The 25,929-nt window shown below is 38.0% G+C and overlaps 1 protein-coding gene across 2 annotated transcripts in view; it reads left to right on the forward strand.

The window, feature by feature from the left end:
* The window catches only part of Arih1 (ariadne RBR E3 ubiquitin protein ligase 1), a 99,040-nt gene extending 74,176 nt beyond the window's left edge, over positions 1 to 24,864 (forward strand). The window contains exons 8-14 of one of the 2 annotated variants that reach the window (XM_075965692.1): positions 1,284 to 1,326; positions 1,995 to 2,066; positions 4,888 to 5,018; positions 9,572 to 9,629; positions 17,891 to 18,151; positions 19,876 to 19,988; positions 21,550 to 24,864. In XM_075965692.1, coding sequence (XP_075821807.1) covers positions 1,284 to 1,326; positions 1,995 to 2,066; positions 4,888 to 5,018; positions 9,572 to 9,629; positions 17,891 to 18,151; positions 19,876 to 19,988; positions 21,550 to 21,634 — 763 coding nt within the window. In that variant the 3' untranslated portion in view covers positions 21,635 to 24,864. The remainder of the gene's footprint in view (positions 1 to 1,283; positions 1,327 to 1,994; positions 2,067 to 4,887; positions 5,019 to 9,571; positions 9,630 to 17,890; positions 18,152 to 19,875; positions 19,989 to 21,549) is intronic. The other variant, XM_075965691.1, reaches the window with a different exon arrangement.
* The last annotated feature ends 1,065 nt before the right edge of the window (positions 24,865 to 25,929 follow it).

Here is a 25,929-nt window from a genome sequence, read left to right on the forward strand (position 1 = left end):
CAAGAGGGAGGGCATCAGATCCCTTTAACTGGAGTTGGTTGTCAATTCTCATGTGAGTGCTCTGGTCAAACCTGAGTCCACTGCAAGAGCAACAAATGCTCTTACTTATTCAGCAATCTCTCCATCTCCTTGTCTCTTTTTGTCAGGGAATGAACTGCAGTATACATTTGAAGCTCCTTGGTCGCCTCTTTTATCGGATTTCCTGTCTACCTTGTCAGAGAAATAATCATACCCTTAACCTCATTACTTCTCTCTTTGACAAACATTTTTATAAATTATGTGATAATCACATTAATAACCGGTTTCATTTTGTATAGGTTTCACTAAATTTCTTTGATAATTTTGCACATAACCAGTACATTTTGATTATTCTAATCCCCCCATCCCCCAATCTCTCCTGTCCCTATCAACTTTACTGCTGCATCCCTGGAATTCCTTTCCTGCATTCGTATCTTACCTTGTGGCTCACCAGGCTCCTTCTGTGTAGCCATTGGTTTGGAGATACTCGTTGCAGCCTGGTGGGCTCCACACCAGTGGGTACACTGTTGTGTTCTGTGTCATCCCTGCCCTGCCCCGCCCCCATTTTGAGGAAGGGTGTTATGAAGCTAGCCTTGAATTCTGTATTCTCCTTGAGGCCTAGGACTTTACAGGTTACCATGCCCAATTCGATGTTTTTCCATAAGCATTTGTGTTTTCTTCATTTATACTCCTAACCTGTAAACATACATGTACTTAGTACTAGGATTACAGATGTAAGCCACCATGATTTTTTTGGTTTGTTTTGAATAGATTGACCAACACCATTTTTCTCTACGGGGCTGAGTTTAATCTAGTTACATTATGCAAAGATGTCCCCTTTTGTATCTAATGTATTATTTGTTGTATATTAGTATGAATTTGCGAATTAATCTTCAAATGCAGGCTTTTGTTCTATAGCGTGTGAAGATAGAGTATGCACTAGTGAAACACTACTAAAAGTTTCCCGGTACAATCTGAGTGAGCCAGTCTTGCTAACAGTTACTGTGTAGTTATCAGGGCATGTCTTTATGCTTTTAATCATTCCCATATCACACATATTGATTCTTTATTTGCTGGTCCTAGAACACACTAATTCTAAAAAAAAAAAAATTCACTGTAAAATAAATAAACACATTCCCTGCCTTGGTATTTGCCAATTGTTTAGAATTTCCTGGCAATACTGGGGAACTGTAGAGGTGAAATGGTTGAGTTGCTTACTTACAGTGAGTAGTGTTAATTATGTAAACTCCTGTGTCCTTTAACAGCTTTAACTGTGGCGAAAATTGGCATGATCCTGTTAAATGTAAGGTGAGATTTGTTTTTTTTTCCTTTTTTTAAAAAACAAGTCAGTACATTCCTAAGATTTGATGATTTGATTAAAGATAACAGCTGATGACTTTGTACTAGCAAATGGAAGATTTTATTCTATGCTTTTTTGTTTCAGGTGATCATTTGCAAGTATTCTGTGTGCATTCGTTTGAGTGTTAAGTTTCTGCTTATCTTAGAATATCCATGGGTAGTTAGGCTTTGTTTTGAGGAAATAACATAATTTGATTTTTCATCCAGGTTCCAGGCTTCCCATTCAACTTTAACAAGTCAAAATTCTTCAGTTCTTCGGTTGATCCTATATAAATGAGTTGGATTTTTTGTTTTGTTTTGTGTTTTTTAAGACAGGGTTTCTCTGTAGTTTTTGGAACCTGTCCTGCAACTAGCTCTTGTAGACCAGGCTGGCCTCAGACTCACAGAGATCCGCCTGCCTCTCCCTCCTGAGTGCTGGGATTAAAGGCATGCACCACCACCACCCAGCAATAAATGAGATTTTACACCCACAAATTTTCCTACTTTGAGAATATGCCTAGTGATAATCTATTTCTTTTTGAGTCTTACATTTAAAAATTTTCCTTTGTTTAAGTGCTGAAATAATTTGCTATCCTTAAGGTTTTAGTTATATTCTAATGATTGTTATTTTCAAATAGTGGTTGAAGAAGTGGATTAAAAAGTGTGATGATGACAGTGAAACTTCTAATTGGATTGCAGCTAACACAAAGGTTGGTCCATCTGTGTGTATCCTCCCACCACTACCCCTCCCCTGCATATTGAAGGGTAGGTGTATAAGCATTAGCAAAAGCAGTGTGAGTTTATGTTGGTTTGAGCCTTATGATAGCTTTTGTCTACCCCACCCCATCTCCAATGGCTACGTATGGCTTATTACCTTCAGGTGTTTATTTTATTGAGTGGCTCTAATGCATTATGCGTAGTGCTTTACTTTTATTCTAAAAACGTGGATTTCCTGTAGATAAAGCTTGTTTTGTTAAACTAAATGTGACTATACTTCATTCACTTCACTTATATTGGCCTAATGTCAATTTTTTTCTTTTAAAATAATTTTTTGTATTGTGTGCATGTACATATATGTGCTCATGTCTAGGTAGGAGAGAACCACACTCAGGAATCAGATTTTGCCTTCCACTATATAGGTACAGTGTATTGAATTGTTAGACTTGGTGGTAAGTACCCTTACAACCCTGAGCTATGTTGCCAGCTAATGTAATTTTCTACCTTAAGTTTCTCAGTTTTACTTTTTAGAAGTTAGTCTTCAGAGGCCAGGATTTAAGTGGAGTAACTAATTTTAAGTTTTGATTATATAAAGTAGACATCGCAGAACTGTTTCTCTGAATCTACTTTATGCTATACATCTAAACTATGACATAAGTGAAAACATTGAAAGTGGACCCATGTAGTGTCAGGAGCCATTTCCTCCTAGGATTATTGCAGGAACCATCACCCTGGGAGTCTGCAAAGAACCCCACACCCCTAATTGTGTTAGGAATCGTTCTATTGACAGAGCCTACCCCACACCCAAATTGGCTGTCAATGGAGAGCTGTTAGCATAACCCACATTCCAAACTATCTAGAGAACTAGGTGTGTCAACTCGTGACTTCCTGGCCTACGTGACCTGACTGAAGGTAACCTCCTGGACCATGTGACCAACGTGAACCATGCGGCAAGATTCCATGTCCCCGCCCCCATCCCAAGCCTAACTCCTTACCCTATATAAGCTGTACCCCATCTCTAATAAATGGAGGCTTTGACAGGAACCCCCACTTAGCCTCATTCCTCTCTCTTAGCCCATTCTCTTCCAGATAGTGCCTCTCCGGGACCCTGGAATAACTGAACTGCCAGGCGGGTTACAAACCCCTAGACTAAGTAACCCGCCAAGGCAATCAACAGTGTAGTACTCCTTATTTTTATTTTGAATATGTTACTAATGAAGCTAGTTGTGAATTCTGTCTCTTTGGGGCTTTGATTGTAGCTCAGTTGATAGAGAACTTGCCTAAAAGGCATAAAGCCCTCATTAATTAGTCTTGATCCCAAACACCATATGAACTGGATGTGCTGACACATCTTGTAATCTCAACACTGGAGAAATGAAGGTGGGGATCAGAAGCTCAACATCAGCCCAAGCTACACAAGACCATGTATCAAGCCATAAAAACAAGGGCTGAGAAGATGCCTTGGTGGATAAGTGCTGTTTAAGTATGAAGAACTGAGTTCAGATCCCTGACACTCATAAAAAAGGCAGGTGTGGCCATGTAACCCCGGTGCTGAGTTTCAGAGACAGACTTTCTGGAACTTAATGGTCAACCCCTGTAGCTGAATATAAAGAACTCCAGGTTCACTGAAAGTGTCTGAGAGTTGTAAGGCTGAGAGCTATAATGCAGGACATCTAGCGTCATCTCTTGCATACTTGTGTACACAATCTCTACACCACTCAAATTTTTAAGTTTTTGAAAAGCTAGATATTGTGGCACACATAGTTAATCCCAGCATTTGGGAGGCAGAGACATCTGGATCCCTGACTTTGAAGCCAGCCTAGTCTATATAGTGAGTTCTAGGACAGCGGGGCTTTGTAAAGAGATCCTGTCTCAACAACAACAAAAACAAATGCTTAAAAAGTAAATAAGAACAAAAATGGAAAGTGTGAACTTCATTATGAATTCAATTTGAAAGTTGGGGCCCGATTACCTGCCTGCCTGACCCTGAAGGCCAGACTGCTTGTATATGGATCTTTGTGGCCTAGAATTAGTTTCCTTGTTATTTATTTTTGTCTTTTATTCTTGTGATCAACAGGAATAAATAGCACTGTTACAAGGCTTATGGGTTTATGCTATGCTCCATATAATGCTCTGAGTAGTGCTCAGGATAGAAAGTACTCTACAGCTAGGTGGCACTCAACAGTGTGTCACGATGAGTAAAATACTTCAAAGTTTATCAAGCTTACTATCTCTGAGTAAAAATATTTTGATTGTTTTCACTGGGGTGGAGATGGTTCAGCAGCTGAGAGCACTGGCTGCTCTTCCATAGGACCTGGGTTCAATTCTCACGTGCATGGTGGCTCGCCACTTTCTATAATTCGATCTCTAGGAGATCTGATGCCCTCTTCTGGTCTCCACAGGCATCTGCACACAGACATATAAAGAAAAATAAATATTTTATAAAAGGGATTACACTGTTTTTGTCTTTTAAAACCCAATAATAAGCAGGGCAGTGGTGGCACATGTTTTTGAGGCAGGTGAATCTCTGAGTTCAAGGCCAACCTGGTCTACAAAGTGAGTTCCAGGACAGCTAGGACTGTAACACAGAGAAACCCTGTCTCGAAAAACAAAAACAAAACAAAGAAAAAAAAAACCCAGTAATGATGATACAGGTTATTTTTTTAATGGTATTTATTACATGCTTACTACTTTTGTAAGTGACTTAAGTGTAATAACTCTAATAGATAAATGAAATCTAGAACTGGCTTCTCTCAATGGTAGCAATACAGCTTAGTGTAGCATTGACACCAACTTTATAGTTTTTTTTCATAGGAATGTCCCAAATGCCATGTCACAATTGAGAAGGATGGCGGTTGTAATCACATGGTTTGTCGTAACCAGAACTGTAAAGCAGAGTTTTGCTGGGTGTGTCTTGGCCCTTGGGAACCACATGGATCTGCCTGGTAGGTTGGACAAATGGTAGAGTATGTTAACATAATTATGACATATATATCACATATAAATGATATAAATGATAAGTCTGATTATCACCTGACTTGCGCTAAATGAACAATATGTATTTCAACAGGAATATGCTAAGTAGAGACACAGAGAGGAGATTAAGTTGTCATTTCTCACAGGAATTAATAATTGAGATTAACCTTTAGGTTGAGATTTTCATTAATTATAGTTGGAAACAAAATAAAAGGAATACTGAACAGAGATGGAGTATATTTTAAGTTCATGATTTTATTTTTTAGTTACATTGTCTACTCTAGGTAGACATTGTAAACTAGAATTTATTTACAGAAATTTAACCTGTGTGTTTTTCTTACCCTACACGTCATTAAACAACAGTTGTTGTCTTTAATAATTGGAAAGTGCTGAGTGGTGGTGGCGCACACCTTTAATTAATCCCAGCATTTGGGAGGCATTTCGGATCACTGTGAATTAAAAGGCCAGCCTGGTCTACAGTGCAAGTGCTAGGACAGGCTCCAGATCTACAGAGAAACCCTGTCTTTAAAAAACAAAACAAAACAACAATTAAAAAAATTGGAAAGCTACTGAACAAAAAACTGTATTTTTTGCTTCTCTTTGACCCTTTTTTGGTTTGGTTTGGTTTTTTGAGACAGGGTTTCTCTGTGTAACACTCCTGGCTGTCCTAGAACTCGCTTTGTAGAGCAAGCAGGATTAGAGGCATGTACCACCACCACCCAGCCTAACTTCTCTTTGAAATAGGCTTACATTCCTATTTGGAAGAATTACCTATAACTTGTAAATAGTTCTTTGAATGGGCCTTTATTGTGCAATTTTATAAGTTCTTCAAGACTGAGAGTTAATGTTAGATCCATGCACAGTTGTCTCTTAGCATCCATTGAAGATGGGGTCCAGGATGCCCTGTGGATACCAACATCTGAGCATTATATACAATAGTATAGTACTTGCGTGTATGTAGATTATTTATAATACCTTGCACATAGTAAATGTTTTGTGAACAATATTGTTTAGGGTATAATGACAAGGATAAAGACATCTGTTTGTGTTCAGTACAGTTGGGAGTTATCATCAGTTATTTTTTTGCTCCAGGAAAGATTGTTTTCATGGTGCATAATCCTTAGATTCAAAAGCTTCCTGTTTTAAAAGGCACCCTTCATTTCCTTCTGTACTAATAGATAATTTTCTTATATGCATATTTATTTTGGAAAATACAAGTTAAACTTTAGATGAGTTTTGAGAAACATAGGAGCTAAGCACATAAGCTGATGAGAAATGAAAGTGTTTCTGGGTGTTATAATGTGCAGATAACCTGCTTTTATTAATTTGTGTCACCTTCCTGCTTTCTGTTGGTTAATCTGGTAAGTTGTGGGGGATAGGAGAAGTTAGGAAATAGAACTTGAGTATAAAATTGTTTGGATGCTGTGAGGGTAGAAGTGGCATGGTTAGATGAAAGGGGCTTGTATTGTGCGGTTTACACATTGTCAAATAATTCCAGCACTGTTGATGACTGGATGCAAGGGGAAGGGTGCAGCTTCAAAATAAGATAAAGTGATAGGAACTTAAGACAAAAATTAGGCATTTGCTTTTCTTTTAATTGGGACTTGTAGTTATAGTGATTGGAGGATTGGTGATAGGGATTATTTCTGGATCTAATTCCAAGGTAGTAACTGATTTGTTAATGGGGAATAAAGAAAATATGCCATTGTCAGAGCTGAAGACAGATTCTCTCTCTCTCCCTCTCCCTCTTCATCTTCTTTCTCAGACAGGGTTTTTCTGTGTAGCCTAGGCTGGCCTGGAATTCTCAAGAGATCTACCTGCCTCTGTCTTCCCAGTGCTGGGATTAAAGGTGTGTGTTGCTGCTGTTGCATGCATGTATACACACATACACATGCACACGCATGTATTTTAGGAGAGCAAACTATAGGGTTCCCAGAAACTAAAATAAGGTCACTGTATGCTTTTTTTATGCCAGCCTAGTGTTTGGGGGAGGGGAGGATAAAAAAGATTATTTTCAAGACTCTGAGTTTGATGACATCACTGATCATGACTCAGATTTTAATTAAAGCAAGAGAACTACCATAGACTGAATGATGACTTGGTCGAAAGGGTCATGCCTATATGCTTGTTGACCTTGCATTGCAATTGTATCCTCCTTTGTTTTCTGTGTATTCTTAAAATGCCTTTGATTTGTAAAAACAATATTCCAAGTAGCACAATCAGTTATTTGAGTTATAAATATAGGTAGACTCTAAATATTTGCTTTGCTAGCCTTAAAATCTTCAATAGTTTTGGAAAGGAAAAGCCTGTATTAAGCTAGTGCTTTAAATTCCTTTTTAAAAAACATTTCAAGGAGTGAATATGGTGGCACACACCTTTAATTCCAGCAGTCACTAGGCAGATGGATCTCTAAATGATGGCAAGCCTGAGTTACATAGAAAGACCATGTCTCAAATACTAACCACAAGCGAAATTCGTGATGTTTAAGAGATAAGAAAAAAGCCAATGTTAATAGTTTACGAAGAGAAATCAAAGGCGGAGAAATTAAATTAAGTAAACTAGTACATCAAGTAAAAGCATTGAATGATCAGGTGAAAATTAACATTAAGCCTTTCTAATCCAGATAAATTATCTGTGTTACTTTAAGACCAATTGTGGTTACATCTCAGTAGTGGAAAATAGGCTAGTATCAAAGATTAAATAATTAAAAGTATAACTTAAAATTTCTGAGATTTGTGATTTAATCCTATACCCAAAACTATATTTAAACCATATTTCCACCAAATATTTCATTTGGAACAGAAATTTGTAGCCTATTGAGTAAAAATAGGCAAGGGTATTTGGGAGTGATTGGCCATTTCTTGGAGTAAACATAATAGATTCACATTTTCCTTAAGGTAATGTCTTTAAAAACTTCATGAAATATTCCCCTACTTCTTTCTGTTTTCTGGTACATTTTTGTAAGAGATCATCTTATCGCCAAAACCATCTGTTACTCAAACATAAGTCAAAGCAAGGTATTGAACACACATATACCACCACATAAACGTATACATAGACAAGCACGTCTCTTAAAACTGCTTTCTGATACATAATTTGGTGAAATCAAAGATAACATGTATTCATATGTTATGTGTGCATACAAATACATAGACACCATTACAGTTCTGAAGGGATGAAAATAAAGCTCAGTGGCAGAGCATTGACTTAGCGTGTGAGAGGCTTTAGATTGAATTCTTAACACCACGTGTTCTCACACATATTCAAAAAACAATTCTGAAAAGGTTGGTAAGTCTGTACCACTCAATTTTAAATTTAAAAAAACGTGTATGAGTGTGTGTGAATCTGCTTCTGTTACACAAATGGTCACTCATCTTTCAACAGCTGCCCACAAAAGACCTGAAGAGGGCATTAAATTACTTGGAATTGGAGTTCCAGAAGGTTTTGAGCTGCCCACTGTGTATGCTGGGAATCAAACTCTGGTCCTTCTGAGTAGCAAGTATTCTTAGCCATTGAGTCATCTCTTGAGCCCCATGCATTTCACTTTTAACATTTAAATTCAAGTTTTTCTTCGGGATGAAGGGAGGGATGGGGTTTTGAAAATCTCTTCATTTAGCTCTAAAATAAAAAGTTCACTGTTAACAGATGCTGCAGCAGCATGTTAGTTTTTGACTTCCTGCTAACTGAACTACTTTTATGTATTTATTCTGAATCTCTCTTTGAAAGTCTATTGCAAGTGGACTTTACAGTAAGCCACAATCAGAATGTAGTCTCTCATAAAAGATACGTAGTAGCCAAGTGTGGTAGTATAACCAGTGCCAGACAAATCTCTGAGTTTTAGGTTAGTTTGGTCTCAAGCTAACCAGGACTAGTGAGAACAAAAAACCGGATACATAGTAACAAGGACAAAGGAAGTGCCCATCATTTCGGCTCTGAGCTAATTTCTCTGGATATGTTTTCTCCTTCCCTTCTTTTTTATGTATCATTCAGTTTTCAGTGACAGTTAATAAATCATAGAGGTATATAAGTACATCACACAGCATCTCTTAAAGAGTAACTTGTAATTGTTGATTCTCTGGCTTATAAAAGGAAAGATACAGTGAGTAACAGATGGCTTAGGAGATAACATGATCTCTTCAGAAACAGTTTAAAGATCAGACTATAAGTAGTAATTGTAAGTACTATATTGCAGTGTTTTCTGGTGGTTGTAGCTTAGCTGGTTTGGGATGGGTTATCCAAAAGATGTGGAATTTCCTATTACTTAGTGGAGAATTGATCTAGTACTTTAGACGTCCAGAATATTAGGTGTTGGATTATATACAACCCTCCCAGTGTTGCTTTATTTAGTCTTGTAATTTTTTCCACTTTATCAATAGGACCTTGTGTGTGTTGACATCTCAGTTTATCTGTTGTGAAACAGAATGCTAGTTCTAGATAATCACTTAGTACAAGTTAAAGTGCTACATCCTGTTCCTTTTATAATTGATTTATGGCTTTCTGAAAGTCTTTTAATTTTTTTAAGGTACAACTGTAATCGCTACAATGAGGATGATGCAAAGGCAGCAAGAGATGCCCAAGAGGTGAGTTGCAACCGTGGCAGGTCAGCACTGGCTAAGAATTCCTGATTCACATATTTCTCAGTTAACTTTATAGAAGCATTTAGAAAGGGACTCTTTTACGGTACTTAATTAGGAACATTTATTTTTGTTTTCTGAGATAGGTTCTGTAGCCCAGATTGGCATCAAATATATGATCCTTCTGCTTCTGCTTCTTCCTGACAGCTGATTATAGGCATGTGCATTGTGCTCACTCAGTCTTTTTTGTTTTGTAATTGGTTTGTGAATTTTGAGACAAGCTCTTGCTTTGTCCCTTGTCTGTAATTACAGGGGTATGCCAATCCTCCTCCTCCTCTATAAGGACAGTCTTGTCTATTTCCTTTCTTTCACTTGAGCTAGTTATGTTGGATGTTTGAAGGTTCCTGTGATGCTCTTAAATGAATGCCTTCACCTTTGCATTCTGCTCATTCAGCAGGAAGAATAAGAGACCAGCAGTTGTTGAGTGAACTGCTGCTATTCTGTATAGAGCACACAGTGTGTCACTTATTTTTACTTTTTGCCTCATTGTTCGTGCAATTCTGATAGGTCAGGTGATTTTGAAACAGACTCCCTCCGGAGTCTCTATGCTATTAGGAAAGGATTCAGACAATAGGTTTGTATTTCTATTTTTTTTTATTCTCATAATTTTATAGTAGTTGAAGAACCATTGAATTTTTCTTTACTCATTTTTGTTGTTATTGGTTGTTTTGGTTTTTCTAGACAGGGTTCCTCTGTGTTAGAGTTCTGATAGTCCTGGAGTTCACTTTGTACACCAAGCTGGCCTCAAGCTCACTGAGATCTTTCTGTCTGTCTGTGCCTCCCAAGTGCTGGATTAAAGGCATATACCACCACCACCCGGCTAAATCTTTTGTTCTTTTTTTCTTTTTTAAAATAGATTTATTTATTTTTATATGCATTGGTGTTTGGCCAGCATGTGGTCTGTGTGAGGTTTTCAGATCTCCTGAAACTAGAGTTACAGACAGTTGTAAGCTACCATGTGGTTGCTGGGAATTAAACCCAGGATCTCAGGAAGAGCAGTCATTGTTCTTAATGTCTGAGTCATCTCTCCAATCCTTTATTTATTCAATCATTCTTTTTTTGAAATTCCTAAAGACAAAAATGCTTTTTAGCTGGATGGTGGTGCCACATGGCTTTAATTCCAGCTTCTGAGTTTGAGGCCATCCTCATCTACAGAGCAAGTTCCAGGACAGCCAAAGAAACCCTGTCTACAAACAAAAAAATGCTTTTTAAATGGTATTTCAAGCTGGATACAATCCAAAACATGGATTCCATGTGTTTGTTATTGTTAGTTTTTAAAGGCATTTTTTTGCCTGTAATCCCAACACTCTGGAGGCTTAGAAGATCACAATTTTGAGACCAGCCTTTGACTGCACAGCAAATTTGAAACCAGCAAGACTCTGTTCAGTCAATACACACAGACCTCAATCATTTCTAATTAAAGAAATAAATGCCCTCCCCCCAATACATATTACTATATACTTCTATATTGGCAGAAGTAAAGATACTGTCTTTTGCTATAATTAAAATAATAAATGTTTCATATGTATTATATATTAAAAAAAGGTCCTTTAGGAGGTTGTAGTTTAGGTGGTTTGTGTTCTGGGTATTTTGGTTTTTCAAGACATGGTTTCTCTGCCTCCTGAGTGCTGAGATTAAAGCATGTGCCAGCACTGTACAGCAAGACATTTTTGTTTTAACCTTTTAGCTCATTCTGGGTTCAAAGTACTGGAATTACATGCATATTATTTAGTCCTTTCAAAGAACAGAAAAATTCTCATAAATTAATAGGGCTGACTTAAGTATATTCACTACAGTATTTAGATATGTGAATGTAAAACCACTTGCAAATATCTTATTTCTGTATGGCTGTATAACCAGATCAAATCACAAGTCAATGAAATTTGTCTGCATTCATTCATTTTTATAGAACAGAAATAATATACCACTGTGTCTTGTTTATGTGGTGCGAGGGATAGAATCCAGGGATTCATATATTGAAGAACAAACATTCTACCAGCTGAGCTACATCTCCTGTACTAAGCTGTGGTTGTTGTTATTGTCATCATTTTAATACTTAAAAAGGCGTGGTGGCACACACTTTTTATTCCTAGCAGAAATAGGCAAGAGGATTTCTGTGAGTTCAGGGACAGCCTGATCTACATAACGCGTTCCAGGACAACCAGAACTGCTCAGAGAGACTGACTCAAAACCATCATATTTTGTGGTCTGCTAATACCTGACTATTTGGTACCTCTACTTTACTTCCATTTAATGGTCCTCATCTTAGTAAGGGATACTCTTACAGTGATGAAACGCCATGACCAAAAGCAACTTGGGAGGAAAGGGTTTATTTTATTCTTACTTCCAAATAACAGTTCATCACCAAAAGCAGTGACAGCAGAAACTCAAACAGGGCAGAAAACCAAGACAGGAGCTGATGTAGAGGCCATAAAGGGGTGCTGCTTACTGGCTTGCTCCCCATGGCTTACTCAGCCTGTTTCATTATAGAATCCAAGACCCAGGACCACCAGCCCAGGGATGTTACCACCCACAGTGACCTGGGCCCTCCTCCATTGATCATTAATTTCGAAAACCCCTACAGGCTTGCCTATGCCCAATCTTATGGAGACATTTTCTCATTTGAGGCTCCCTTCTTTCTAATGACTCTAGCTTGTGTCAAGTTGACCTAAAATTAGTCAGTAGTTACTTTGTATCATTCTGATTTATAGATTATTAGTGGCAGTCATGATTTCTCTAGCTCCATTTAGACTTGACTTTACTGCTTAGTTCATTTTTATGACTTAATAGAAATCAAGATTGTATAAAATCTTTTTGAAGAACAATACCATACTTTTTCCAATATACTTTTTGATTTTTGATTTTTGATTTTGATAATTCCGTTGAATAAAAAGAAAAGTTTTTACCTTGTGTGTGGCACTGTTTTATTCCTAGTTATTATGAATTCTGAGTGACTAGTAGACAAATTACATCTAGCTAGAGATCATATTTAGCACAGCTTTGTTTTTGAAGAACACACCATCTCAGTTAAACCCTTTCTAAGTTCTCTAGGGGGTGTGGTGGAGGTGGGATATTGTGCATAGCTTTTAAATTAGGGGTCTATAGATTTTGTACTTCACAAGTAGGACCCATCTAGAATCTTACACTTCTATAGGGCACAGTGAAAGATTTCATATCACTGTCATTTATTTGATGGGATATACCATTACACGCTTATTTAACCTTTTGATTTTTCCTTATGTTCTCCATTCTCGCATGCTAACCTGATGTCTCTTGGGTTATTGTAGTCTTCAAAAGTATTAGAAATTTGGTACATAGTCCAGAAAGATCCTTGGTGGTACTTTGAGTGCTTTGTGTTGTAGAAAAGTTTATATGCTCTGTTGTGCTGACAGAGGTAAAATTTGAATCTTCTTCTGTCTTTGGAAGTCAAAATACCTTTTCTGTAGAAGATCAAATAAAGCCATCCCCGATGGCACAGGTGTGTAACCCAGCTCCTCAAAGGATGAAGCGGGAACATTATGAATATAAGATCTGTCTGAGCTACTACAAGACCATTCTGAGAAATTTAGTGAGAGTTTCAAAGGGGTGTGTGTATTGGAGGAACCATGGAAATGGCTCAGTTTTTAAAACAAGACTTAACAAAAAGCATGAACTCAAATTTAGATCACATGGCAACTGCCTGTGATCCTAGCAGTAAGGAGGCAGAAACAGGACTTCTGTATCTAGCTACCCAGCAAGATTAGTCAGAAACCGCAAGGTCCATGTTCAGTGAGAATCCATGCCTTAATAAATTGTGATCCAGAAAGACAACCTATATGAACTTTGACTCTAGACATACACAAATTGTGTACACACGTATGAAGGGGCTAGGGAAGAGGGAGCCATTGAGATAGCTCAGTGGGTAGAAATGTTTGCTGTACAAATCTGGTAAACTTGCATTTGATTCCCTGAATCCACAGTGTGGAGAGAATTGATTCCTGAAAGTTAAGTCTGACTTCCTGCTGACATATGTATGCACGTGTGCACATGCATGCACATACGCATTCAAAATGGGGGATGATGTAAAAGGAAAGAAAAGGAGGCGGGAGGGGTTGAATCTCTGTGGTAGAGTTTGTCCACCATGGGCAAGGCTTTGATTCCCAGCACTGAGGTTTGAATCAATACCTGCTGACTGTAATCTCCATGATGATTACTCAAGCCTATTTCTCTCCTTACTGCTAAGGAAGCCATAGGCTTTAACAGATGAATGTGATTGTGTTCCAAATAGCTTTACTTAGAAAAAACAGTTGGTAGCTACACTTGACTGGCCTGCCAGTTTTCTAGTTTTGGTTATTTTGGGAACCCCTTTTCAAATTGTGAATTGATTTTTTTATTCTGGATCTTGGCATTTATTATTAAGCTTTTCTTATTTGCATTAAAATTTTTCTTCTTTGATTTCTGAGGGTTTTATTTGTAGGCTTCTCCCCCCTTGAGATAGGGTCTCATTATATATATATATTCCTGTCTGGCCTGGTCACTGTATACATCAGGCTGGCCTGGAGCTCAGAGATCCACTTGGTTCCTCTTCCTGAGTGCTGGGATTAAAGGCATGTACTACTACACCCAGCTTCATGAGTTTTAATGAGAAATAGTTTTAAGAATCATAAAGTATATGAAATCAAGTCCTCTCGCATCGTATGTGGTAATGTGATAAATTGGGTTTTCTGTTAGATTTTGTGAAATTTGCAAATAGTAGTACTTACTGGAAAGTAAACATGACAAACAGGTTAGTTCCTACATAGTTTATTTGCACATAGGCTTAATTTTTATCTCATAAGTGTTGGTTCAGCACCTACCTGTCTCTTGAAATAATATGGCTTTGCCAGGCATGGTTGATACATGATGCAATATAGCTCTCATGAGGTAGGAAGTAGAAAGAGAAACATCTTGATTTCAAGGCCAGCCTAACCTGTTTCCTGACCCTCTGGTGGGGGTAGGGGGTGACGACAAACTTTTGTTTGACTTTTTTCTTGATGCTTCAGTGTTGTGTATGATATTGGAGCATGTGGTTGAGTAGTCCTGAGGTTCAGAGTTTATATATTTAAGAAGAAGATCAACTGTAGATTCTTCTCCAAATATATATTTTTTCCTCTCGAGACATGGTTGAAGCTTTGGAGCCTGTCCTGGAACTTGATCTGTAGACCAGGCTGTCCTCAAACTCAAAGAAATCTGCCTGCCTTTGCCTACCGAGTGCTGCGCAATATTTATATTTCTGTATACTTGGTATAGGGTAAGAACCCCAGCCAAGGAAAACCAACCAATCCCTGAGCACTCTGACTCTGAACCCAGAGCTAGTGAAGGAAACAGACCCAGGATCTGAAACCTGAGCTAGTAAAAGAAACACTTTATCCCAGAACCAAAGAAGCATACCCTGACTCTGAAACCAGTGCCGAAGAAACACACTTTGTCCATAAAAACAGAGCCAGTAGAAAAAAAATGCCCTGGCCCTAAAATTAACCAAAGACTCAAAAAGGACCAGGGAAAGAAACAGCTTGGCTCTGAAATCAGAGCCATCTCTGCCCCTGACCAACTAAATTAGCCAATCTCTGAGCATAACTTCTTCCTGGGAAAACTCCGCCCCTAAGAAGCCTTGTATAAGCCCCCTCTTCCTGTTCAGCTGTTGGCTGTTATTTACTACCCTGGCAGAGGTATCCACTCTCCTGGACTCCTCCTTCCCAAATAAATCTCAAAAGAGTATTGGGTGAAGATCTTCACTTGGCGTATCATAGAAGGTACCCGAGTGTCTGTTATTTCTAGACTTTAAAGCATGGAGAGAAAAATATATATGTATATGTGTGGTAAAATCACACTTAAATTTAACTAATCAAAGTATATGATTTAAAATCATCCACATCTAGAGACGTTCAGAATAATGAAAGAGACTTTACGTCAGTTATTTTTGTAAGACAATAATAATGCAAAACATATTTGAAGTACAAAATTATGTCATTAATACTACTTTGTATATTATCAAATAATAGACTTTACTGAATGCCATTATTGTATGTAGGTGTATTGGGAGTGTGTTTGAAATTAAACCCAGTAACTAATGTCAAACAAGTGTGGGCTTTAAGCTTTACCCCAGGCTATATCTGTAGTGCTCTAGCCCTCACTGTTAGATTGTTGCTGTAAGTTTGTATATATTTGGTTGGTTGAGGGATGGGGTAGTGGAGGCACAGACAGAGATTTGCTCTGTAGCCCATGGCTGGTCTTAATTTATGCTACCCATGCTTTCCTCAATTTTGGCAATTCCATGTTTCTGTCTGCTGAGTGCAGCTGGTATTACAGGTGTGTACCTCATGCATACCCTCCTCTTTAGAAATACAGCTTATTTGAGTCAACTATTGTTCAGATGCTTCCAATTTGGTCAAATTTCTTCCTGTTTTCATCTTTTTAGGCAGGATCTCATTGTAAATTATTAAAATTTTAAATGTATTTTTTTTGTGTGTGTGTACATGTACATATACATGCGTGCTCACAGAGGACAGTTGTCAGGATGTTCTTTTCTTCCTGCTACCTCATGAGATCTGAGGATTAAATTCAGGATGTCAGACATGTGCACAGGTACACTAGCCATCTTGCTTGCTCAGATTTACTTTATAAATTGAATTTGATTAACTTTATTTCCTCTTTACATTATCCTTCTCTTGCTTCCTTTAAAAAAATTGCCATTTGTTTATTGAAGAAACTAGGTCATTTTCTCCTGCTGCTTTTCCAGCCCTAAAGATTTTACAGCTTGCTAATAAATGACTCCCTGGCGTCATTTATTAACCTTTTTTGTCTCTCTGCTACTACTACTACTACTTTTCCAAAGACAGGGTCTCCTAAAAATGAGAAAGGATAGATTAAAAAGAGAGAGAGAGACAGACAGAGGGTCTCACTGTATAGCTCTGCTCGGTACTCTCTGTGTAGACCATTTTGCCTTCTTAGTAAGTCTATAAATTTAAGCAAATTCAGACTCAGCAAAAAGAGCTTTGAATTTTTTTTTCTGTTGGGTGGGGGTTTGAGACAGGGTTTTTCAAAGACTGGGTTGTCAGTAAATTTGTTTAGCTTGCACACAACACACCAGCCACCAGCAACACACAGCTGCTTCGTGTTTTCTAGCTCATTGCTTCCTCTGTAGAGTGCTATCCAAGAGAACTTTTTTGTATTGCTAAAAATACTCTTCATCAACATTGTTTAATTTGTTTTCCACTAATTGTAGAACAGACATTTTAATGTTGAGTTAAAATAGACAAATATGTGGCTCATGGCTGCTGTATAAAAACTTTAGTAAGGCATTCAGAGCAGTAGTATCAAAGGTAACTGTAGATAGCTTTATTCTTAATTTTAAATTAACAATTCTAGATTACTGTTATTTTATCAGCAAATACATGAAATTTCAATTAGCAATTGTAGTCAAAAATAATAATACTCAAAGGATATGATGTTTACTATGTGTATAAGGTTGATGTCTGTTTATAGGTAATTATTTTGTCACCTTGGTTACCTATTGTTTTTTAAGGATAGATATTTGACATTAACTCTCATTTTTGAATACAAGGTGTATTATTGACAGGCTGGTCCCCCATCTCCCATCCTGTTCCCCCCAGTATCATTATTTTACTCTCTACTCCTCAGAGTTTAGGTTTTAGATTTTTCATATAAGTCAATATTGTGTAGTATATGTATTTCTATATAGGTTTAGTACATTGTCTTCCGTGGCTAGCCATGTTGTTGCACATGACCACCCGAGCAGTATTCCATTTACTATGTATGCCCCCATTTCTTTATCCATTCATTTATAATAAACGAACTGATTCCATGGCTTGATTATTACAAACAATAAACGGAGAAATGCAGGCATACTCAAAATAATTATTTCAGGATTTGTTGTTGTTGCTGCTGTTGTTATATACCCAAATGTGGTAAAACTGAATTTTATGATGGTTCTGCTTCAGTTTTGTAAGGGCCTTCTGTGTATTTTCCATAGTGATTCTACTAACTCACATTCGTACAATTCCCTTCACTCCACATACTTGCCAACTCTTGGTATCTTTGCCCTTTTGAGTGACAAGCTGTTTTACTGTGTGAGGTACTATCACATTGTTGCTTAATTATACACCAGCTTTTGTACATGATACATAAATGTCATAATTACAAGACCTTTATTTTTCTTACTGGGTCAGCGATCTAGGGCAGCCCTGCAGAGGTACCTGTTCTACTGTAATCGCTATATGAACCACATGCAGAGTCTACGCTTTGAGCATAAGCTCTATGCTCAGGTGAAGCAGAAGATGGAGGAGATGCAGCAGCACAACATGTCCTGGATCGAGGTGCAGTTCCTGAAGAAAGCAGTCGATGTCCTCTGCCAGTGTCGTGCCACACTTATGTACACTTATGTCTTCGCTTTCTACCTCAAAAAGAATAACCAGTCCATTATCTTTGAGGTAGGATTAGTTCCTGGACGGGGGAAAGGCCAATTTTTTCATAAACCCTTTCTATTTAAAAAAAAATGTAGCTAAAAAATATGAGAAACTTTTTTGTTATCTTAAACTGTATCAGATTTAAGTGGTTTAGCCAACTAGTTAACTAACTGTGCTAGCACTATAGTCAGCCCTCAATTTGAATGTACATTTATCATGGATTAGCACTGTAGACTTGCCACAGATTATTTCCCCTCTTATCTCATTCTTCTCCCCCTGGTGGTTTTCCTGTTTTTTTTTTTTTTTGTTGTTGTTGTTTTCTGAAGTTTTTATTTGTTTTGTCTTGTCTTATTTTTTGAGAGGAGGGCTTAGCGCTGTAGTATAGACTGCTCTCAAACTCAAAGAGATATCCCTGCTTCCCGAACATTGGGAGGCACACCCAGCTTGTTCATCAATTTTACAGTATCTATATTTGAAAAATTAGAAAAGCCCCCCCCCTTAGCCATCACGTCAACACTAAAGCTAACTACCATGTTAACTTCTAATAATAAGGCTTATTAAGAACTTTTGATGTGCCAGGCATTGGTGGCGCACACCTTTAATCCAGCACTTGGGAGGCAGAGGCAGGTGGGTCTCATTAATTTTAGAGGCCAGCCTGGTCTACAAAGCGAGTTCCAGGATAGCCAGGACTATTACCCAGAGAAACCTTGTCTTGAAAAACAAAAAAACGCAAGAAACCCAACAAAAGAACTTTAGATGTGCCAGGTGCTGAATAAGCAATTTATATGAATTGTGTCACTTACGCCTCATAATATCCTGGGATGGTAAGGGTTCCACTCTCATCTAAAATAGAGAATAGCAAGGGTTAATGGCTCATGCCTGTAATCCCAGCATTCAAGAAGCAGAGGGAGGCACATCTCTGTGAGTTGAAAGCAAGCCTGGTTCTAGTCCACCCAAAACTACATAGTGAGACCCTGTCTCAAAAATAAAAGGCAGCAACAGCAAAAAGTGATGCATAGAATACTGATCTTGCTTATGATGTAAAATAGATTTATCCACCTGGATATGATGACACACGCTTTTTATCTCGGAACTCCAGAGGCAGAGAGAGGCAGATCTCTATTGGTTGGGGGCCAGTTTGATTTACATAGAGAATTCTGTGCCAGCCAGGGTTACATTCACGGTAAAGACATGGTCTTTTAAAACAATAACAAAAGACTGTATATATTTAAAGTTATGCAGATGGCTGCAATGCAACCAAATATGGGCAACAACAAGGTTTTTTTAAGTTTTAATTTTTTAGTTTTCAAAAAGAGCAGCTCTCATATATAAAACATTGTAAAGACTTTCTCACATTGTCCTCACTGTTATTCTAGAGGTTAATGGTTGGATCTCTTTTCTAACATTTTAAAAATTGTTCTGGGCTAGAAAATTATTACAGGTGAAAGCCACAAAGAGCTTTACTAGTTAAAAAATGACTGACTGTGCTGGGTGTCGATGCTTCAACCTTAATCCCAGCACTGGGGAGACAGAGGCAGGTGGAACTGTGAGTTCAAGGCCAGCCTGCTCTCTACAAAGCTAGTTCCAAAGAAAGCTAGGGTTATTACAAAGAATCTCTGTCTTGAAACGCGCCCCCCCCCCCCCATGATTATCACTGTTGAGAGTAAGTTTATAGTCCTCAAACTAGCTAAACTTGGTTATATTTTAGCTTGATTTTGAAGCCAGAATTTCTATTCTTTTTCTTTCAGAATAATCAAGCAGATCTAGAAAATGCCACAGAGGTGCTTTCGGGCTACCTCGAACGAGATATTTCCCAAGATTCTCTGCAGGATATAAAGCAGAAAGTCCAAGATAAGTACAGGTGAGATTTTTATAGCTGGTGAGTAAAATATTCTGCCAGTGGTGAGATTTTGTATGTTTGACTGTGCTTCTGTGTGTCCCAGATTCCTTCTGTCGATTGGGCAAAAAGTTGCAGGAAGTAGACTGATCAAGAATAAAAGAGAAACCTAGCCATGTATTCTAATGGCTGATTCTTTTTCAGTTGAAATCCCTACACCATAGAGAAGAAAGACTTTAAAAGGAATAAGTAGCCATTAGCAATGAGGGGGTGATCATAGGGTGTTGGTTTTATCCAGGAACTCTTTGTGGGTCATGCTTCTTTACAAGTGAATTATGCATTCTTTTTAGAGTTTTAGGATAAATTTAGCTCAGGGGTAAATAGTTCAGGATTGGATGATTCCTCAACATAAAGCTTTCTTTCAGTGTGTTTTTTTCATATGCTTGTATTTCTTTTTAAAAATGAGGTTTTTTAAAAATATATATATATGTATTTGGGGGGGGGGTGCATGTGTTTGGATATCCAAAGAGGCCAGAAGAGGGTGTCATATTACCTCGTGCTAGAGTTACAGGCAGTTGTGAGCCACCATATTGTGGGTTCTGGGAACTGAGCGTAGATCCTCTAGAAAAGCAAGAAGTGCTCTTTAGGGGGCTGGAGAGATGGCTCAGTGGTTAAGAGCATTGCCTGCTCTTCCAAACGTCCTGAGTTCAATTCCCAGCAACCACATTGTGGCTCACAACCATCTGTAAAGAGGTTTGGTGCCCTCTTCTGGCCTTCAGGCATACAGACAGAATATTGTATACATAATAAATAAACAAACAAACAAATAAATAAATAAATAAATAAATATTTTTTAAAAAAGAAGTGCTCTTTACCACTGAGCCATCTCATCATCCCCTGATATCTTTTTAATAGTGCTAAGGGAACCGGAAATTTGGAAGGCAAGGCCTGGAGATTTAATCTCAATATCTTCACTTCCATAACTGTAATTATTACATTGTGTTTTTAGAGTTAATCAGGACTTTATAGATGGCCCATGAAATTAAGCTTTTGGCTGGGGGAGTTAGTTTTTGAGAAAGGGATTCTCTGTATAAAACCTGACTGTCCTGGAACTTCTTTTGTAGACCAGACTGGCCTTGAACTCAGTAGAGATGTAGCTACCACAGTCCAGCTGAAATTCTTTAAATGCAACTCTGGGTTTTAATCATTGTTTCTAGGCTCAGTCACATCTTCTAAAACATGAGGGCTCTAAAATAATTTCCTGAGTCGGAAATCTGAGTTTGAAAAAAATAATCTTGGGCTGAAAGAATAGATCAGTGGTAGAGTGTTTGTTTAGCATGCACAGGGTCCTGGGTTTGATTTCCACCAGTGAAAGAAACCAAAAAACAGTCCTTAGAACAGTTAGAAGTAGTTTGATGTGTTTGTACAGATAAATCATAGTAATAGCAGGTGCTTATTTCAAAGTCTGGGCAAACTATAGGAGTAGTACTTTTTAAAAGTGGGTAAAATGCCTCTTTTTTTTTCCCATTATCAGAGGCTGGATGACAAGTTGTTTTGTTTTGTTTTGTTTTCTCTTTGATTACAGATACTGTGAGAGTCGACGAAGGGTTTTGTTACAGCATGTGCATGAAGGCTATGAAAAAGATCTTTGGGAGTACATTGAGGACTGAGAATGGCCCTGCATAAAATGAACTCTGAAAACTTTACCATCTAGAGTGCTCATGCAATTAAAACAAACACAAACACAAACAAGGAGGCACTAAGCCTATTCTGACACCGCTGGTCTGTAGTACCAGAATTCTGTTTTGTTAACGGAAAGTTTAAGTAAATTATATTGTAATAAAAAAGGTAGATAAACCATTGTACAACAGTATTCTAGGCCGCCAACAAAGTGTGACAGACACACAAAAAGCCCTCCAACTTTAACTTGTAACGTAGCTTCATTCTCAAAGCTGACTTCCTTTTTCTTTTTCCTGAGTGTAGTACAGTTAAAATTTCAGATAGCTCCTTGACACTGCTTTTCATGTCCAAATCAGCCATTTTGTTGTACTTTGGTAAAGGACCTCTTCCCCTTCCTCCCCTGCACATATACCACACACAGTTGGACTCACTTTCTCTCATACCCTAAGGTCATGAGTGAATAATGATTATTAGCTACTTGTAAAGGAAATTCTTGGGAGGGGGAACGGGGTAGGCAACAAGAGGATTAAGCAAAAAACACAAAAACTTTGTATATGACTTTTAAAACAAGAGGACAACACAGTATTTTTCAAAATTGTATATAGCGCATATGCATGGATAAAGCAAGCGTGGCACGTGTTTGCATAATGTTTAATTACAAAAATATTTATTCTTTAAAAAGCTTCAAGATTATGTCTATTTGCTGTGCATTTTCTTTCAGTTGGCTTTATCTTTCTAGGGTTGGGGTTGGGATAAGGGTATGTTTGTTAAGCACCTCTGCAAGACCTAACTAGAGTGCTTCAGTTTCCCTTTCCTGAGGTCAGTTTGCCCTTTCTGGTTTGGTTTTGCCTTTTGCTGGCCATGGGCCTCATGCCTTGAATTCCCAGCTTCTAGATGTAGAACAAGGAAGTCAAGTCCTGAGCAAATGCCGTGGCCTGTTAAAGACTACAAGTGGTTTTGTTGCTTCACCTCATGAATGATCCTGTCCCAACTTACTCTTCCTGTGTGGCCTTGATGCCTCTATCCTAGCCCATGTGCCCATGTAATGCACAGGGCTGTGGGCTTCCTAGGCTCCCCATCACGTCTGGAGGAAGCATTTCAAAATTTCTTTTACTGTTTTATTTTTCCTGAATTGCTGCTTTGAGCCTTTTAAATTTTTAGTTATGGCTCGTTTCTCATCCCTTCTTTATGTTAGGGTGTTGAATACAATGTTTTCACTTTAAGTATAAATAAATAGCCATTCACTTAGTTTGAGATTGTGAATTTTAAATGGTGGATATTGAAATTGCTTGTGTGTGTTACGGTGGGTTCAGTTTGAAGGCAAACACCACTGGAACATTGATACTCCCATCCAGTGCATATTTGAGTAGGAATCACTGAGTTTGCTTCTTTTCTATTGTCAGCATATAGGAGAATTAATAATGCATTTTAGCTGTGATGTCCATTTTTATGAAATTTCTACTAAAAGCTATGTTAAAAGTAAAGGATGGTGGTGGTTTTATTAACTATATACCTGTTTAGGCCATTCTGCCTGTGGTATTTTTCAACAGGTCAGCATCCCTAAGACTGTCAGTTTTATATTTGAGTGCAGAGTGAACTAGGCAACTAGATCAAGAGGTATAACTATTAAATGCCAGTTTTGGCTGAGGACCTCTTTGTCTTCCTTTAACTGTCTTGTGCCTAGGGAGTGTTTACCATTTGTGAGGCAGCTGTGTCTGTTCTTGCATTGTACATCTTATTACTCCATTGGGAAGTAGGTTCACTTTCCTCTGGCTTTTTGCCTAAGTTAGGCTTTGCTGAATCACCCTACTTTTCCTTTTAGAAAGGTTGTTACATGAGATGTACTTGCAACTGTTCTTTTCCCATCAAAAATCAGTGAATGTTTGCTGAGTATATTATGCTGCTTTCTTAAACTACTTGTCGCTTTAGGATCAACTTTACATCTTTTTTCTTCCCTTTCCTTGTCACCTCAGGTGCAAATATGAACTCATGTCTGCTTTTCCATTTTCTCTTTGCCCTCTCTTTTTCCCCATTATCCATCTGACTTTATTTTAAATAATTGCATCAATCTTAAAAAAATATACATTTATCAAAACCAACGAGATTTCAAAGAAAGCTCAAAGTAAGTTCCTTTTCCTGGTGACTTTGAAAAGCAACCAGAATTGTCACATAGATATATGTGGTCCCTTAAACTGCTTTGTGTATGTAGTGTTTTAAAGCAGTTAACTTTGCAGTATCTAGGTCTGAGTGTCATAAGTCCTCTTTACACCCTGCCCTTGAAACAAGTATCCAAAAGAGTGTGTGCACCTTATAGTCTCAGTCCCCGCCCATGGAGGGATAGTGCAGTTGGTGACACTTTCTAGTCCCAGTGCTCACATGGGACCTGAGGGTATTGCACTCATAATTTGTGTGGATCAAGGTGAATTGGCCTTTCTGCTACATCCAAGCTTTTAACAACCGTCTCCATATCTAAGAGTTTCCAGAATTTAACTGCTTTTGTTAGTAGCTTCAGTGCCCCCAGCTGGGATAGGCAAGCCATATTGTTAGACAGCTTCCCTATTTGACCTACCTAAGTGTCTCAGAGGGCTCTACTCACAGTAAGCACCAGGGTCTCCTTGTGTTTTTGAGGTCAGTTACATTGTAGGTGCATGCTTCATTTGAACAATTCATTGAGCAACAGGTGAACTTTTCAATGATTTCTAATAAAATTTTGATCCAAAGCTCAGGAGACATAAAATTGTGGTAAATGGAGTAGCATATAACATCACCAGACTCTAAATTCTTTGTAATTTGCTGCAACCCAGATTGTATATGTTTTATGTGTGTTTAAATAAATATATTAAAGACACACGTGTATACATACATACCAGTAGATCCAAGACTGACTGACTTGATTTGATATGGTTGAATCTGCAGTGTAATGTGTGGTTCACCTGTGATTAGGAGTTGAAACTTAGAACAAGAGAGTTAAAGGATTTAATGTAACATTATTTTAGCCACGTATCCCAGTATAGAGCACTTGGGGGATGGGATGGGGTGGGTTGGTGAGACAATCAGATCGATAAATTGATTAAATGCTCCTAACCCTGTAATTTTGTGCATAGAGCACCTTGTGCTGTGGAAATAACTGTTCTTAGATTTTCATTGTAACTGGACTGTTCAGGTTGCCCAGAGGGAAAGAACATTCCTAATTCTAATAAAATAAACGTTTATTTTGTTATTCCATTAGTTATTTATGTTTATTTTTATAGTTGAAAACAGATGACTTAGGTGGATAACAGCCACCTGTATAATGTGCCTTATTCACTGTTCCTGTTTAATATAAACTGTCAAGTATTGGTTCAGGTCCTAGGTAGGGAACTGTGAATGAGACCATCCCCAACACTTAATTTGGCTACTTCTGAAAGCTTTCTGGCTTCCTAATTGCAAACACTTAATTTAGATATGATATTTAAAAATTTAAAGCATTATTCTCAGCCTCAAAAGTACTTCACCTTACTTATAAAAGCTGATGGTCCCTATAAAGCAGACTCAAAGCTGAAGATGCTTCTGGATATTGTTAATATTAGATACGGTATCTAAGTCCAGACTTCAGGACAGTTGAGTCTTATCCTATCTATAGTCTAACAGTCTGTCACTTTCATCTTCAAAGCACTTACTCTAAAACAAGTGGAGTAAAGATTGCTGTTTTCACAGAAATGGAAAATAATAAGATTAAATAATTTGCCTAAAGTTTCACAATTCTATGTAGGACCCGAGCAGCATTCAACTACCTCTGTCTGTACCATTTTCTTATTCTGGTCTCAGAATGATGTAATGTCCAGGACAAGAAATGGCTTTTAATGGTGTGCTTCTAAACCATACTTTGACATTAGTAATGCATGGCAGTGCTCCTTTCAGAGGGTTACTGTTTCATACACCATTGTAGTCCTAATTTCCTCTAGAAACCAGTGGTGACTAGAAAAGAGCCCTTCCCCACTGACAGATTTGGCAGCCAGACCACATATGACAGTTGAGAATAGCACAGTGTAACTATTTATAGGATATTTGCAGTTGACCTTGAATATGGATAGCCTTCTGGGACTTGCTAAAAGGTTTCTTTTATACATGATAACTGAAAATGCAGAGAGCAGCAGCTAATGTTTTCTTTTTGGTTCTTTTAAAGACAAGAGGTTAGTCAGGAAGTGGTGGCACACACCTTTAATTCCAGCACTCAGGAGACAGAGGCAGGCAGATCTCTGTGAGTTTGCGGTCAGCCTGGTCTACAGAGTGAGTTCCAGGACAG

The sequence above is a fragment of the Microtus pennsylvanicus genome, chromosome 3 (assembly GCF_037038515.1).
Source record: "Microtus pennsylvanicus isolate mMicPen1 chromosome 3, mMicPen1.hap1, whole genome shotgun sequence".
Lineage (NCBI taxonomy): Eukaryota > Metazoa > Chordata > Mammalia > Rodentia > Cricetidae > Microtus > Microtus pennsylvanicus.